This window comes from Falco naumanni, chromosome Z (assembly GCF_017639655.2).
Source record: "Falco naumanni isolate bFalNau1 chromosome Z, bFalNau1.pat, whole genome shotgun sequence".
Classification (NCBI taxonomy): domain Eukaryota; kingdom Metazoa; phylum Chordata; class Aves; order Falconiformes; family Falconidae; genus Falco; species Falco naumanni.
Window position 1 is genome coordinate 7,556,907 of NC_054080.1, and position 14,268 is coordinate 7,571,174.

At 40.4% G+C, this 14,268-nt stretch overlaps 1 protein-coding gene across 5 annotated transcripts in view; it reads right to left on the reverse strand.

Moving 5' to 3' along the window:
- Positions 1 to 14,268, reverse strand: part of MCTP1 (multiple C2 and transmembrane domain containing 1) — a 278,349-nt gene that overhangs the window by 29,387 nt on the left and 234,694 nt on the right. For 3 of the 5 annotated variants that reach the window (XM_040580755.1, XM_040580756.1, XM_040580759.1), the window contains 2 exons: positions 12,032 to 12,133; positions 10,019 to 10,072 (listed from right to left, as the gene is read on the reverse strand). In XM_040580755.1, coding sequence (XP_040436689.1) covers positions 10,019 to 10,072; positions 12,032 to 12,133 — 156 coding nt within the window. The remainder of the gene's footprint in view (positions 1 to 10,018; positions 10,073 to 12,031; positions 12,134 to 14,268) is intronic. The other 2 variants (XM_040580757.1, XM_040580758.1) reach the window with 1 other exon arrangement.

Consider the following 14,268-nt stretch of genomic DNA (forward strand, 5'->3'; position numbering starts at 1 on the left):
AAAAAAAAAAATCTTCAGCGCTTTCAGGAAATGACATTTCCATATTTATGCATTAAGAACTCAAAATTCAGCCTAAAACTTTTTTTTATTGTTATTTTTTCTTAAATATCATGGTATTAGAACACCGTGATATTTTCTTTTGAATCAATAAATATCCTGAGGAAGCTGGGTGAAAAAAATTACACAACGTAAGAGATGTTTCAAAAAAATTATTTAGTAACAAACTGGCTCTTGGCCTGTAACACTATATAATGTAATTTCTGATAATGCAGCTTCAAGCGTTCCCTGAACACACTATAAAATCTTAATTTTTAATAGACAGTCGAGAAACCACAACTATTACTATGCAACCCATTCCTCTATCAAAATGCAGGGGTGTGTATTATGCTTCAGAAAAATAGCTGAGTAAACTGTTTCTTGATCTTCACTATATGCTATGTATTGATCTAAAATATTCAGGCAGCATTTGTTCTTTTAGGGTGGAAAGGAAAGCAGCCCTGGGACTTTGCAGAATAGACTAGAAGATGCTTTGGTGCACGGAAACACCCACACAAATTCTAAATTCCCACCCAAACATAAAAAAGAAATACTTTAAAACAAACCCAACCATAGATTAGCCTCCTCCTCTGCAGCAGCAGAGAGTGTATTCTAAAGGATTGCTATCTATTCTTTCCCTATTGGTATTTAAAATTTCAATCAAACAGTAATCTAATGCCAAAAAACATCTTTTCCATACTTAATTTTAAATTATAGCTAATGCCACACATTAAAGGCATAACAACACATTGCCGTATGTTAAAGGTAGGAGGAATCATGCTACTCTTTTCTGTAAAATACTAAAAGGAACATCTGCTGAGCAATCAGTCTTAAATTACTATTTCTGATTGCAAGAAAGCTTCAGATTTAGCAATGGTGTTCTGACTTTTTTACACTGTTAAAAGAAAAACAGAAAGCAATACCTTATCGATACAGCGCTTTTCTCCCAGAGCTCTGTGTTACCTAGGTGCCATCAGGTATCTGTGACATTACATAAATGAGGGGTGTCCGTTTTGTTTTTGTAAACTTGTTAGCCTTCAGAACAAAAAGGGTTTGCTAACATAAAGTCTGTTTCTCCCACCCTGGACTTTGTTTCTTTAGCGCTTGAGCAGGCCAAGAAAAGATAAAAGGGGAAAGGAAACAGGAAAAAGAGAAAGAAGAGAGAAACCATACTTAAAATATTTATTAGCCATTTTTCATAGACATTTTTTGGAATGTATGAAAATAATCCATATACATTCCTCAGCTCAGTTACTTACAAATAAATTATCTGTAGAATCAAGTAAATCTGTCAGTTGTGCAAGTTTATTTTTCCATGTGCTATCTTGAGATAAGCAGGTCTGTAATATTAGATTTCCACTGACATAATTGTGCATGAATTCTCATCTGATTTAGTATTACATGGTGCAAAAGGTGACACATTTCCTTTAATATAGCCCATTAGAAAAGGAACAGAATTGCCAGCGTATGAAATCTGAGGAGTTTGATTGAAAGACTCTGGGACTTTGAGGTCAACTCAGTGGAAAAGTAACTTGCTCAACTACCCCAGGCACTAAGCACTGTGACAAGCAAACCTAATACCCGGCGCAGTTACTCAGTTAGGCAATCAATAAAAACACTGCATTATCAGACTGCTACAGCTGTATGTTAACCTATCATATTACCTCATCTGCTCCCAAACCAGTCAAACATACATTTGCTGATGATGCAGATAACGCAGACACCACCCCGGTCCTTAAGTCACATTTAATACTAAGCTAGAGTGCTAAAACAACTGTTTATTGCTTTTCCATATGCCATAAATTCTAATTTTCGAGTGTATCTCAATTGTACATCGAAGACTACATTCAAAGCACTACCAAGATGGCAAAGCCAATTGCTCCCAAATTAAGGTACGTGAGATTTAAGGTAAGCTCTACACATTCCTGTATAGATGCTCAACCCACACGTGTTCCCCCAGCACACCTCCACCCAGGGCTTGGTGGCCTCTCCCTGCCTCTTCGCCTTCTCCTGACACAGATCTCAGCATCCTTCCCCACATCCCTGTCTTCCCAACGCCCGGCCACCCTGGTTCCCTAAGTTGTCTCCACAAGTTGTTTTTTTTTCTTTCTTTATGTCTTTTCTGGCATCTCTCTCTGTTTCAGCTCTTGTTCCCACAGGATCCTCAACTCAGAGCTGCTCCCACAAGGATCATGGGTGGGCATCTGTACCCTTGGCACGCAACTCAACAGAAAAGTCACTAAACCCACAAAAAACCCACTGCCCTCCCCAGCACTTTGTTCCAGTGCTTGACCTTTTGTGAGCCCACACCAGGCAGCAGCAGCCATGGGAGGTACCTGTCCTGCTGGAAGGATGCTCTGTGAGGATACAGGCGGGAGTTCACAAATCAGCTACTTCCTCAAATTTCTGCTGGAGGTTGGCAGACTGCTGCCTCTTGCCCTGGCAAGACCCACCACTAAGCCGCATAAACTGCCCAAACAGAAACAAGAGCTTCAAAGGAATTAGGAAAACCTCATCCTTCACATAGCAGTCACCTGTGTCTTTGGTTATCTTCCAGTCCCCGCTACAGCAGGAGGCTAGATACCTACAAAAATATATACTTTTCCCCCACAGAAAACCAATGCATTCTTCCCTGCACTTATGCTTTAAAATCTACAGAACTCTTTTAATGGAAGGTTCCCATGATTAAAGAATTGTCTCCACGTCTGGATTGCGAGTACTGGAAAATAAGCACATTTCATATGTGGTGCACACCTGATCCCAACAGGCACCAAAACCAAGAAGCTATGAAAACTCAGCAGCAAAGGGCTGCTTTAACCTCTATCTCAACAGAAAGTGGGAAGAGATACTGCAGGATGGAGGACTGGGCAAACCCTTTTTTTGGCAGAGGTGACATCATCTGAGCTATCAGCATTCTAACATGTAATTTCCCCCCCAAAAAAAGGCATGTATAGTCCAGAGCAGTGGAGGAGAAGGTGCCTGGTAACAAAACTCCTGTTGGAAAGCCTCTAAGCACCTACAGTTATCCACTAGTTAGGAGCTGTATGTCCACCAACTTCTGGGATAGGTGGAACCACTTGCCTGTTCTGAATGGAAGTGTATTTACAGCTTGCTGAAGCAGGTGACCACATTAATTCATTTAGAGGACAAACTTCCCTAGTAAACTGCCACCCCTTTGGAGCTTTTCTAGTAGTTATTGCTAAATGCAACTCCCCCCCCCCATCTACAGAACAAAAAGGAAGCAGATTGAAGCTAGCTATATGCACGATTTGTCCACAACCTTTATTTATGCCAAATTTACCTCTTGGTCTGCCAGCTGCTGAAAGCCAAGCAGCAGCACGCTCTGCTCCCTACCATGCCACTCTGTGTCCTTGTGGACACTGCTGCACAAAGCCAGCATTGTAATTCCATACCACACGCAGCTAGGAGAAGCTTTGCACTTAAAATTCTTTGGGGCAGGGGTGCCTCTTCCATTTTGTCAGGATCGTATTTGGCCTGGATGTATTTGTCCGGCAACACTATCACTGATCCACACCTCAACATCAAGTAAACAATATAAAATCTTCTACTGACACAGAGATACTTCAAACTGCACACAAAACGCATGCATGTTATTTGCAAAACCCTGCAATTTATTTCTCCACGTTCCCATGTTTTCTTCCACAAAGCACAGCAATGCCTGATCAACTGTCATGGCAAATTTTTGTAGTTGAGACTGCAATTTTTCTGACAAGCATTTCAGCGAAGTCAAAGGCACACACCTAGCTCAAAAAGGAGATTTACCGTTGTGCTGTGCTGTGAGCCTCAGCATCAAACCTCAGCTGAAAACCCAAACCACAACATGCTACCCATTTTGCAGACAGCCACATTGCTGGACATGGTCTTCTCCCACAGCATCATCTCCACTGGTCCTCCACTCCCATTCACGCACACTGTGCCAGCCACATACCTGCCACCAGGGACCAGGTCCGTGCAGCACCCATCCTCATGCTAGCCCATCTTAACCATCACTTCTCTTCTACTAGGCTTCTGAAGTTCTGTCTTACACGTTACCATCTCTGCTTTCTGTGGGACTTAGATGCAGACTTGTTGTGTATTATGGGCAGTACGCTTTGCTGTAGAACAAGTTCAAAAGGCATCTCTCTAAAACAGGTGTTTGGGGCTGGTCTCCAGAAGGATAAAATGGGGAGCTATGATAAAACCTAAAGAAATATTCAGGCAACTGGCAAATACTTATGCAGCTACACAGCTTGCTTAGAGTGGCAAGTGGTGCATGGCAGTGGCCAAAACAGAACCCAGATGTCATGATTCTGCATGAAACTATGTTAAAAAATTCTGTTAAGATAATAAGGAACGGTCCATTCTCACCACTTTTAAAACCACATAACAGATGGACGTCTTTGGAGATAAGAAGTAAACCGACCTGCACGTGTAGGAAGATTTTTTCAAAGAGAACCCAGCAGTACAAGCTTTTGGCCACCTCCTTCAACACTCATGATTTCTCTCCGCTGAGTCACAGAGAAGACACTCTGTTTTATGAAGTTACTTTTTGAGGAGCTCGGTGAAAACAAACCTTTGCTTGGTCTCAAAGAATTTCAACCTGCTCAGTTATATTAAGAAATAATATTAAGGGTAGATGAAAAATGTAGTGCAAAATTATGTCATATTCTGAAACTGCTAACATAATTAAGACATATCCTTCATTTGATTTAATAATTTATTGAATTATACTTGGATTACTTAATAAATGAGGAATATTACCCACACTGTATTAGTCACAGGTGAAAAAAAGCCACGTACATGGATGAGTGCAATTCATTCAACAGTTTATAGACACATGGTCCCCCAGGGACTCTCTCTCTCACACACACACGCCTCCTCTGGTGCCAAACTCCAGATAGAAACCGCAGATTCTGATCTCACTGGTACTCATTTTACTCCAATAATCCTGACCGCATTTCAGGGCTGTGCCGCGATGAAGAAGCCTGATCTCATTAAAACTAAACCTCTCAGAAAGCTGTCCAAGTTACCTGTTTCCAAAGGTGTGCCCTTTGATCACGAAGCCCACCCAATGCCCCAGTACCGGGCAGGATGGGAACCACTCTTTGTGGAAGCTCCTGTGCAAAGGCTCCATGTGATCCAAGGTACATGCCGGCAAAAGTAACTCCACAGCTGTGACTCTGGGACGATCCAATGATCAGAAACAGCATCAGCTGATACTGTGGTGTATGGCTTGAAGCAGTCTACACCATCATCCCTTCTACTATGTACAAGTTTGATAAAACCCACACACACGCCTCTTATTGCCACCTCTGTAGGAACAACTAAAGGGAGCTGAAACCAAACTGCACTGAGAAGTTTGACTTCTGCAGCTACGTACTGTAGATTGCCCTGTAGTAGGTTTGTCTGGTAAGTACACACAGTGTGGCAAAGCTTTCAGGGGATGGGAATTTCCTATGAAGCTACAGTTTTCACTGGAAGCTGTTATTTTTTTATTTACAGTTAGTATTTAGGGGCTATGTTCACGGAGAATTCAATGGTAGAATCAAACTACAGGTGAACCTATGGATTTATTCGGTCTGGAATTTTCTCTTCACTCCACTGACTCTCTATTTCTTTATTGTTTTTCCACCATTTACTTTATAGGAAATAACTGCCACTACAATAGATTACAATCTTCTCCTTTATAGAATATAAAAATACAGGCTACATCAGAGCTATCTTTCCTCCTCCTCATGATCTACCTTTGGTAAAAATGCAGGGTATGCTTCTGAGATGGGTTACAAAGGTGTCTTGGCTTGAAAACAAAGTTGGTACCTCTCAGCAGGGATGATTAAAAGCTTTAAAACATACTTTAATTTGCCTCAACTATCATTCATTATAAAAGCTTCTAGTTATCTTGAAACATAATAACATTGACTGAGAACTGCAAGGAATTCTTCAAAGAATGAAAACCTAGAGAGAGAGTAGCCAAAGGTGCAAATGATTTGAATATTCTGTATTAATAAAATACTGTTACTGTTAATAAAAAGGTAAAATAAAATAGTGCTCATACTGTGCATCTTCCTCCACTTAAATCTGCAACGGTAGCATTGCTCACTGGCCTTATTCTGTGGCATGCTGAGGGCTTCCCACAAAATGCTGAGCTGAAATTCTTTGTGATTATCTGAAATCTTATCTGCAGCTTTTCAAAGAATAAAGCCATGTGAAAAGCACACCTGAACTTCTTAAATGACAAACCAAAATCTTATATACATAGATTATGCATATTGACCGCTACATTACTATAACACAACTGTGTAAAAATCCTTTTGATAGCTCGTTGGTAATTTGACTTCATGTAATTTAACTGACCCTTATTTGCCGAGATACAGTGTAAGCCAGTGTTTGGAAGGGAGCCAAAAAAAAAAAAAAAAAAAAAAAAAGAGAGAGAGAAAGGGAGGGAGGAAACAGAAATCAGATTATCAACCACAGTAAATCTGTGGTTGGCATAGGCTTAGCAAGCAGTATGGAACATATGGAATGCAGAATCCAGTGCTATTTCTTGGAAAAACTAGTATTAAACTAAGGAAAAATGCCTGAGCCAAACAAACTACAACTTTTTCAGAGCCTAACTATGTAACATGACAAAGAAACAAAATTAGGGAAAAAAGCGTTCCACTGCTAAGCATCGGTTTGTAACTGATATAACAAGAACTATACTTGCCATTTTAGTTTATTAGCCATATTGCAACTCAAGAGGAAAGTTAACATTCTCCAGTAAAAAAAATAAATAAATAAAATCCTACGACTTTAAATTGACAGTCCTGTGTACCTTATTGCAGCAGAGGGTGAAAATAAGGTTACTAAAATTCAGAACATTGGAATGAGACTAAGTACTGCGGCAAGTGCAAGCTACCTTGTCAAACTCCTGTCAGTATTACACCACGCTATTAATAAAATGCATTACTTTAACTAATTACATACATCTAAGCATTGACCATCCTCAGCTTATGACTTCAGTAACTCTTCAGTTTTGGGATGGGGAGCAACGTCCCTCTGTCACACGTCCCATAACCTACATCAGTGCCTGCCCACACGGACCTCATCAAGTAGCCAAAGAGTTGCCCTTTCACTGTGAGCAAGTGACTAATATCTAAGCTGGCTCTAAAGAAAGACACTTTTCATAATCACCCAACAATCTGCTAAGTGAAAACATACGGACAGGCTTAGGTAAAGCCTGCCAGGGGTCTTTACTGAATGGAAAACAGGTGCTCCAGTTCTGTGCCATGTAATACCCCATTTACCGTTAAGTCCAAAGGTTACAGGACTAATAGCTGCCTTGTGGTAATCAGGGAAAGCAAAGACACTGGCCGTGGTCAAACATCTGGGACATATTTCACATACTTGCAACATATGCTTCAGTTTCAATTAAAGTGAGGCTTTGGCACATTTATTAATCTTTTCACTTTTATCGCATAAGAAGACCCATTTACCTGACTTTTCTATGATACCGTATGAAAAAAAAAACAGAGGAATAATAAAAGCCAGAGGTGGCTACCAGGTGGCGTTACAAAACATGCATTTGTTTTCTCAGAAAATTTGGTCTTGCACATAGCTTTAAGAAAACACATCTATGAATCTCAATAGTGCAAAACTCCACCCTTCTATTTTGACAAAAAGATGTAAGAGGAACAGCAGCAGTTACCAGAGTACGTCTAGTGCACCAGAAGAAAAAAACACCCTACCAGCTTCTAATGACAAGCAACTTGGTCCTAACCATGTGCTTACATTTTACAGTTTAGTTCAGTGCAAAATAATGCCCACTGTGAAGAGTACTGAATATACCTGGTAGTCCATAAATGCTTGTTTTAGAAAGTGTAATTTCCTTTTCCATTCAAACAGCATATTCAATCATGAGAATTCAAAATGTTTGCAATAACGAAGGCAGCTTTGAATTTATAAAATCCAACCTAAACATCTTCTGTATAGAAAGACAGCTCTTAAATATTCAATAAAAGGGCTTCACTGAATGCACACAGTAATGTCAGCACTCACTTTTATTCAACCTTGGTAACTAGGTCTAGAAAAATGTTTGAACTCTGGTGTCAGTTTGAGAAAGCTGAATATTAGATCACAACATTGAAACCCAGTGCGGTATTTCTAATTGGGTATATTTTGCCCGGCATCAGCTAATCGCCAGAGAATTGGGGGGGGTGGGGGGCTGACCCCCGCCCTGATCTTCCCTTGCACAGGAGTTTATTTTGCACTTTCCAAAAACCACTAAGTGGTAACTACATAGGCTGGCTTAAATGACAAGCAGTCAAGCACTATTCTTTGTGAACTAATCACAGTGATTAAAATATCCAGGAACACACACGCTACCAGGATGATACTTTTGCACCAGCTCTAATAATAAAGCAGAACGAAACAGGAGAAAATGCCCTCAAATGGATGGCAGATCAGTGTTTATCAGAAAAGAAATGATGATTCAAAGCCAGCATGTTGAGTTAAAATACAAGCTCTCCACAGCTACATGACTGACCTTTGCAATAAATCATATATTTTATTGCCAGAAGTGTATGCTCATATCATTTAGTGCTAAAAACCATCACATACATGTTTTGTAAAAGAAGGTTTTGTTACTACAGTGTTTGTCGATTCTGAAATGATGTAGCTAACAATTTAAGTGATGTATAGAAGAATTTCACATAATAACCTTCTGTCAATTGTAAAATGTTTGAGCTGGCAATGGAATGAGGAGAATACCCGTTTTTTTTTTTCAGCATCTCTCAGGTCTTAGGTGTTAGCTAACAGAAAAATAATCATTCAGGGGATTAACTAATCACAGTGAATTTTCTGACATTTCAAATGCTGCTGCCAGCATATGAATTCTTACAGTGGTGTATAACTGTACATCTCAACTAGAAACAAAGGTCAAGGGCATAAATTAACGTACACCGGTTTTCTCCTCTTGGAAAAAAAAAAAAAAAAACCAACACAAAACCAATCAACCCTCCTTGCTTTACCACAACAGAAGTGGGGGAACATCTGTGAAGGTCAAAATCATCTGTATTTTAATGTGGAGTTCTTGTAAAATTATCTATTTTTCCCCCCTTTTCTTTCTTTCCACAAATATCACCTTCCTGGTATGAAAATACCAGCAACGACGGGGCTGTCTTCACTGCACTCGTCTCACCAGAAAGCTCTCCCGCCAGCGCTAGCCATTGCTTCAGTGGTGCAAGGTCATTCTAATTTCTTTTCTCTGGTTTTTCCCTCTCCCTGGGGGACAACCAATCCAAGCAGTCCCATAGCTTGGCTCAATAAGATGTGGAAATGAGCTGTTATTTACTGTGGCTGCAATCCTCAGCCCAACCAGCAGCCTCAAAACCAAACCGCGTTTGCTCAGATAGCTGAGCGATCTGCAACAGTGACCTGGCTTGCTGGGCCACAATGCCAACTTCAAATCAAGCAGATGCCTACGAGAATTGTGATTATTTAAATGTCATACAGAGTGCAAAGCATTTCAGCCATTCCAAGTAATTTTTTGAGAATTATAGATGTCAATATCCCAACTTTAGCTAGTATGGAGTTGCTATTTCTACACCATTTTTCCCCTAAAATGCAGCCCTATTTGTAATACTCAAGACAGGACAAATTTTTGTCCTTCAAAAACAGTTGTCACTGCAGTTATCTTCACAAGAGCTATCAAGTTCCAGACAGGCTGAATTATTTTTGTTCCTGGCAGAAAAAATATTTGACCCAGCTCTGGACCAAGGGAAAAAAAAAAAAAAGAAAGAAAGAAAAAAAAAAAAAAAGACCGCAGGATTTATAGTCCTCTATCCTTTCCTGCAACACACTGTAGCATTGTTAGGATGATAAACAGCTCTGTCCAATTTTCTGGACTAAAACACTTCAGCTCCTTTTTTAACTGTCTGTAAAAACAGTGTCATGTCTAAATTCTCCCATCCCCAGATACCCAAGTGCTAGGAAAGATAATTACCTTGTCATCTCTGTCATCCTCTTCTTCCTCGTCCTCTAGCATGTCCTCCACTACCTGCAGACAGAAACAGTAGTAGTTGTCATGATTTAAAAAGGAAGAGTTTTGTTCTGTCAATTCTAAAGCTTTTGTAGATGAAAACTTTATTAACATTTGAAATAAATGCACAGAAGGAAAATGTACAACTAGGAAAAAACACTTGATCTAGAGATTCAAATTTAGGAAAGTGTTACAGCCTTAATTGACCTACATCAGGGAATTATATACTGAAAACCCTTCCTGTACAAAACGCTTGCTTGACAATTTAAGTATTTAAAAGGTAGTTCAAAATTCAATATATGATTATTTTAACTAAAGGAATCCTTTGTCAGCTCCACTGGTGCCTATGCAGCACACACAAATGCTTGCTTGAAATTTACTGCTACCTACAGAAACATGCAACATTTTTAATAGAATTTACAGCATTCACCAAGAGATTTGAAGAATACAAAGCTGGGAATAAATTCATACTAGCTTATCTCCTTATAATCTACAACAAAGATATATACCATATGCTCTGTCAGCATTAGCACTGTGTTTCTTAATAGTCATTTCATATAATCTGTAGGCACACTCATTGCTAGCTGCAGTTGCCACATGTCTGCATCCATGTATTTTTCTGTTTAAACAGCCTTTTCAGTCCAACACCGAAATATACACATACACTCCATTCTACAAATACTAATAATTACTAATCACACTATAAGCACGAAATGAGCCACTATTAAATCTAGTTTACAGAGATATTAAATGACTTTCTGAAGATGATCAGCTGCAGATGCAGGCTTAGAACTCACAAATCCCTCTCTCACAACACTGTGACTGCCCCTTCTGCCTACACCACAGGGAAAATTCTCTGTTTGTAGAACTGTAATACAGTTGTACCTCCTTATAACCAGAAAATAACGTGGCTCTTTATATCATTATTTATCTGTGAGTACTTACAAGGCTGTAAGAACATCCATAATGAAGGTCAGCAAAGATCGACTATCCCAGTGTCATATTACAGATGCAAAAAGTGTGTACTATGTATTATAAAATATGCATTAAAAGGACAAGAGAAGGAAGAACTCGTTCATATGAAACATTAATACTTTGGCCTATTTTACAGACCTGCTACCAACTAAAACGATAGTTTGCTTTGTTATATAGGTAAAGCTACAAACGATTTTAGTGCACGTGTCATTTAAGATGACACATTAAAATTACGACTCTATAATCACGCCCCCAAACACAGCTGCAAGTACAATCTCATCGTGTCCAAATCCACGTCCAAGAACTAAAGGGACTTTAACACTACCCAACAGCCAAATTCAGGAAAGAGAAGAACTTAAAAATGAAGAGTGAGTGTATCAGATGCCTTTCTCCAAATTATCTCCACCACCAAGAAGATCCCAGGTAACCCTGTTACATGAGCCCATGCAAAATGTAAACTCCACGTAGACTGATTTAATACGCATGTCTAGTGCACACAGGTCAGCTGCATGGTTCCAAACATCGGCAGCTTCAGCTGCTCATCCTTGTCTGAACCCAGTCTCTGAACACCTCTAACAACAAGCCTGGGACACTTCGGAAGAGAAGGAGCCTCCAATTCGGTCTACTGGCTGCTCTGTCCCTGAGCTTAGAACCCAAAGGAAAACCCAAAGGAACAGCAAAAGAAGGAGCACATTCAAAAGGACAAGGAAGAAGCATGACCTGAGCAATGAAGGAACAACTACTCTTGAATTGCCTCCTGCCCAGAAAGACGATTTCAGCAGGAGGAGCCTGACCAGCCGAACCTTCTGCAGCCTCTGACCTGATGCCAGCCAGCCAGAGGCATTTGTGTCCCCTTGGGCTGAAGAAGGAAACAAGGCTGTGCTCTAGCCACTATCCATGAAGAAGACACCTCCCTCAACAGTTTCCCCTTCTGGCCAGCTCTGCGCCATTTCCTAAAGAAAAGGAATCAGAGACAGTGCACAGAGTCTGGGATGGTCACACCTCAGCGTTGAGAGGGGAAATGCTTGTCAGTTCCTGCTGAAGCTCGGTACACTGTTTTAGCCATCCTGTTTGGAGCAGTCTGAGGGTCCTGTCTTCACCAACCTGTGTGTGGAAGCAAAGGCATGTTCAGTTTCCCATGAACCTGCATCACCCCCCTGCTCCTCTCCTCTCCTGGTAGCTCACTGTCATCTTCCTTGGGCTGTTCCAAGTCCGTGGGGAAGCTGAGCTGTAAACTACAACACTGGGCTGAGTTCTTCCAAAAACCACCCACCCTGAAACTTTCAACACGGATGGTTTTGGTGATCCAGTTCACCATGCAGCTCCAGAAACACTAGCATCAGCTCTACCAAGAAAACAGTGAACTGAGGAGAGAGGATGAAAAGAAGCTGTCAAGGGCTGCAATGAGACGGAAACCCTCTTAAATCAGTTTTGCCACGTGCAAAAAAAATATCTGCAATTACATCATTAGGTGACTAAAGCCCAAGGTATAAACCTGAATCTGTTGACTCAGATACTGCCTACACCTGGAGCTGACTAAACTCACTACGTCTCCTACTATTCAACATTACGATTCCCCAGACACTTAAAGATCTCTTATGTACTTCCAGAAATCCCTTGTCTTGACAGGATTGAACAGCAGAATGCCTATCTCACATCAGTGCTAAAGTTAGCATGGAGACAATTAGCTGAATTGGAAACCTCTCAAATTGTTGCAAATGATGGCACCTCACTGAAATCGCTTGCATGACAATACCCATTCTAAATTATCCAGATAATAATACTTCAGAGTCACATTTTCTTTTCTTCCCCATTTAATGATCTCAAACTACTTTACAAGCTTCTATACAGTGGCAAAATGCTAGCTTGCTCAAAGGACACAAAAAGTCCTTTGAAATCACTTGAAGCCCAGAACTGAGCCCAGATTTCCAGCTCCTCCATTCCATTTTTTACTTCAAAAGCTACTGCAAGTCTACGCTCTTGTTCCAGGTTAGTCATATCATCAATTACACTGAGCCTCGGAGTACCGAATTGTCTGGAAAGGAAAACAGAATTTGATTATCGTACCAAAATAAAATACAGTAAAAGTGCTCCTGTGCCCAAGATGCCTAAATGATTCTTTGAAGTACATAAAACATAGCCCATGCTTTCACTTGTCTTGAAATGCAAAAGGAAGAGTTAAAAGAAATAAAATTTAAAAAAAGAGCGTTCAGACAATAAGGACACAATAATACAATTTATCAAACCACTAAAACAAGTGTTTTCAGAACTTAGACACAAAATAAAACAGGGACGGTAGATTCTTCATAATTGTATTATCTGTGCAGAATCAGTACGCTGAAGCCTTACAAAAGCCATATCCTGAAGTACAACCTATTTCTGCAGAACAAAGCAAGGCTGTTCCAAGAGTGGTACAGTAGATCTGAGCAACAGATTTCAGTTCAACATTGTAGTAAGAATACTGCAGAAAAAACCATACACAATGGCATTTCTTTTTCTCCTTTGATTCTGCCTCGTTGCTATTCAAATAAAGTGCACGTGCGCTGCTTTGGTTTGAAGGAATATGGTAGTTATTCGGATCTCTATGTCAAGCATTGTACCTGGGGGAGGTATGATGGGGGGAGGGAGGAAACAGGGAAGGAGGGAGAGGAGAGGGAGATGGAGGGCAGGAAAAAGCATCTGAAGATAGAATGAAACATTAGAGTTATTTTATTAAAAGTTCTATGGCAAAAATCTTAGATTGCCCATAGAATACTTCTTCTAAAGTATGCCTTCCTATACCTTGCTTGAAATCAAGTAGTATTAATCAAACAAAGGAAGGGCACTGGGGAAATCAGAAAGATCTAATGCAAGCAGTTAAAAGTGACATGACCTTCTGTAATGTCACTTGTCACAGACTTACACGCCGCACACTGGTAGAAGGTCTTGAAAGAACCTGTTTCTTGGTACTGTCCCTTGAACGCAATAGGAATACAGATGACATTTTAGAAAACACACGTCAATGACCTCAAGTACGGCACGTCAGCTGCTTCACAGCCAAACAGTAAGCAGGTGATGCTTAAACAACGTAAGATCCTCCCTGTGCAAAGCAGTCCTAACAAAAGCCTATTAATTGGCAGGAGCACGCAGGCTAATTCCGACGTGCTGCCATTGCTCCTGGTCCATTCCCACCCTCTCTGAGCAGCTTGGTCTGTAAATGCCGTACGATCTGCAGAGGTCATAGAGGTGTCTGTTCTGGC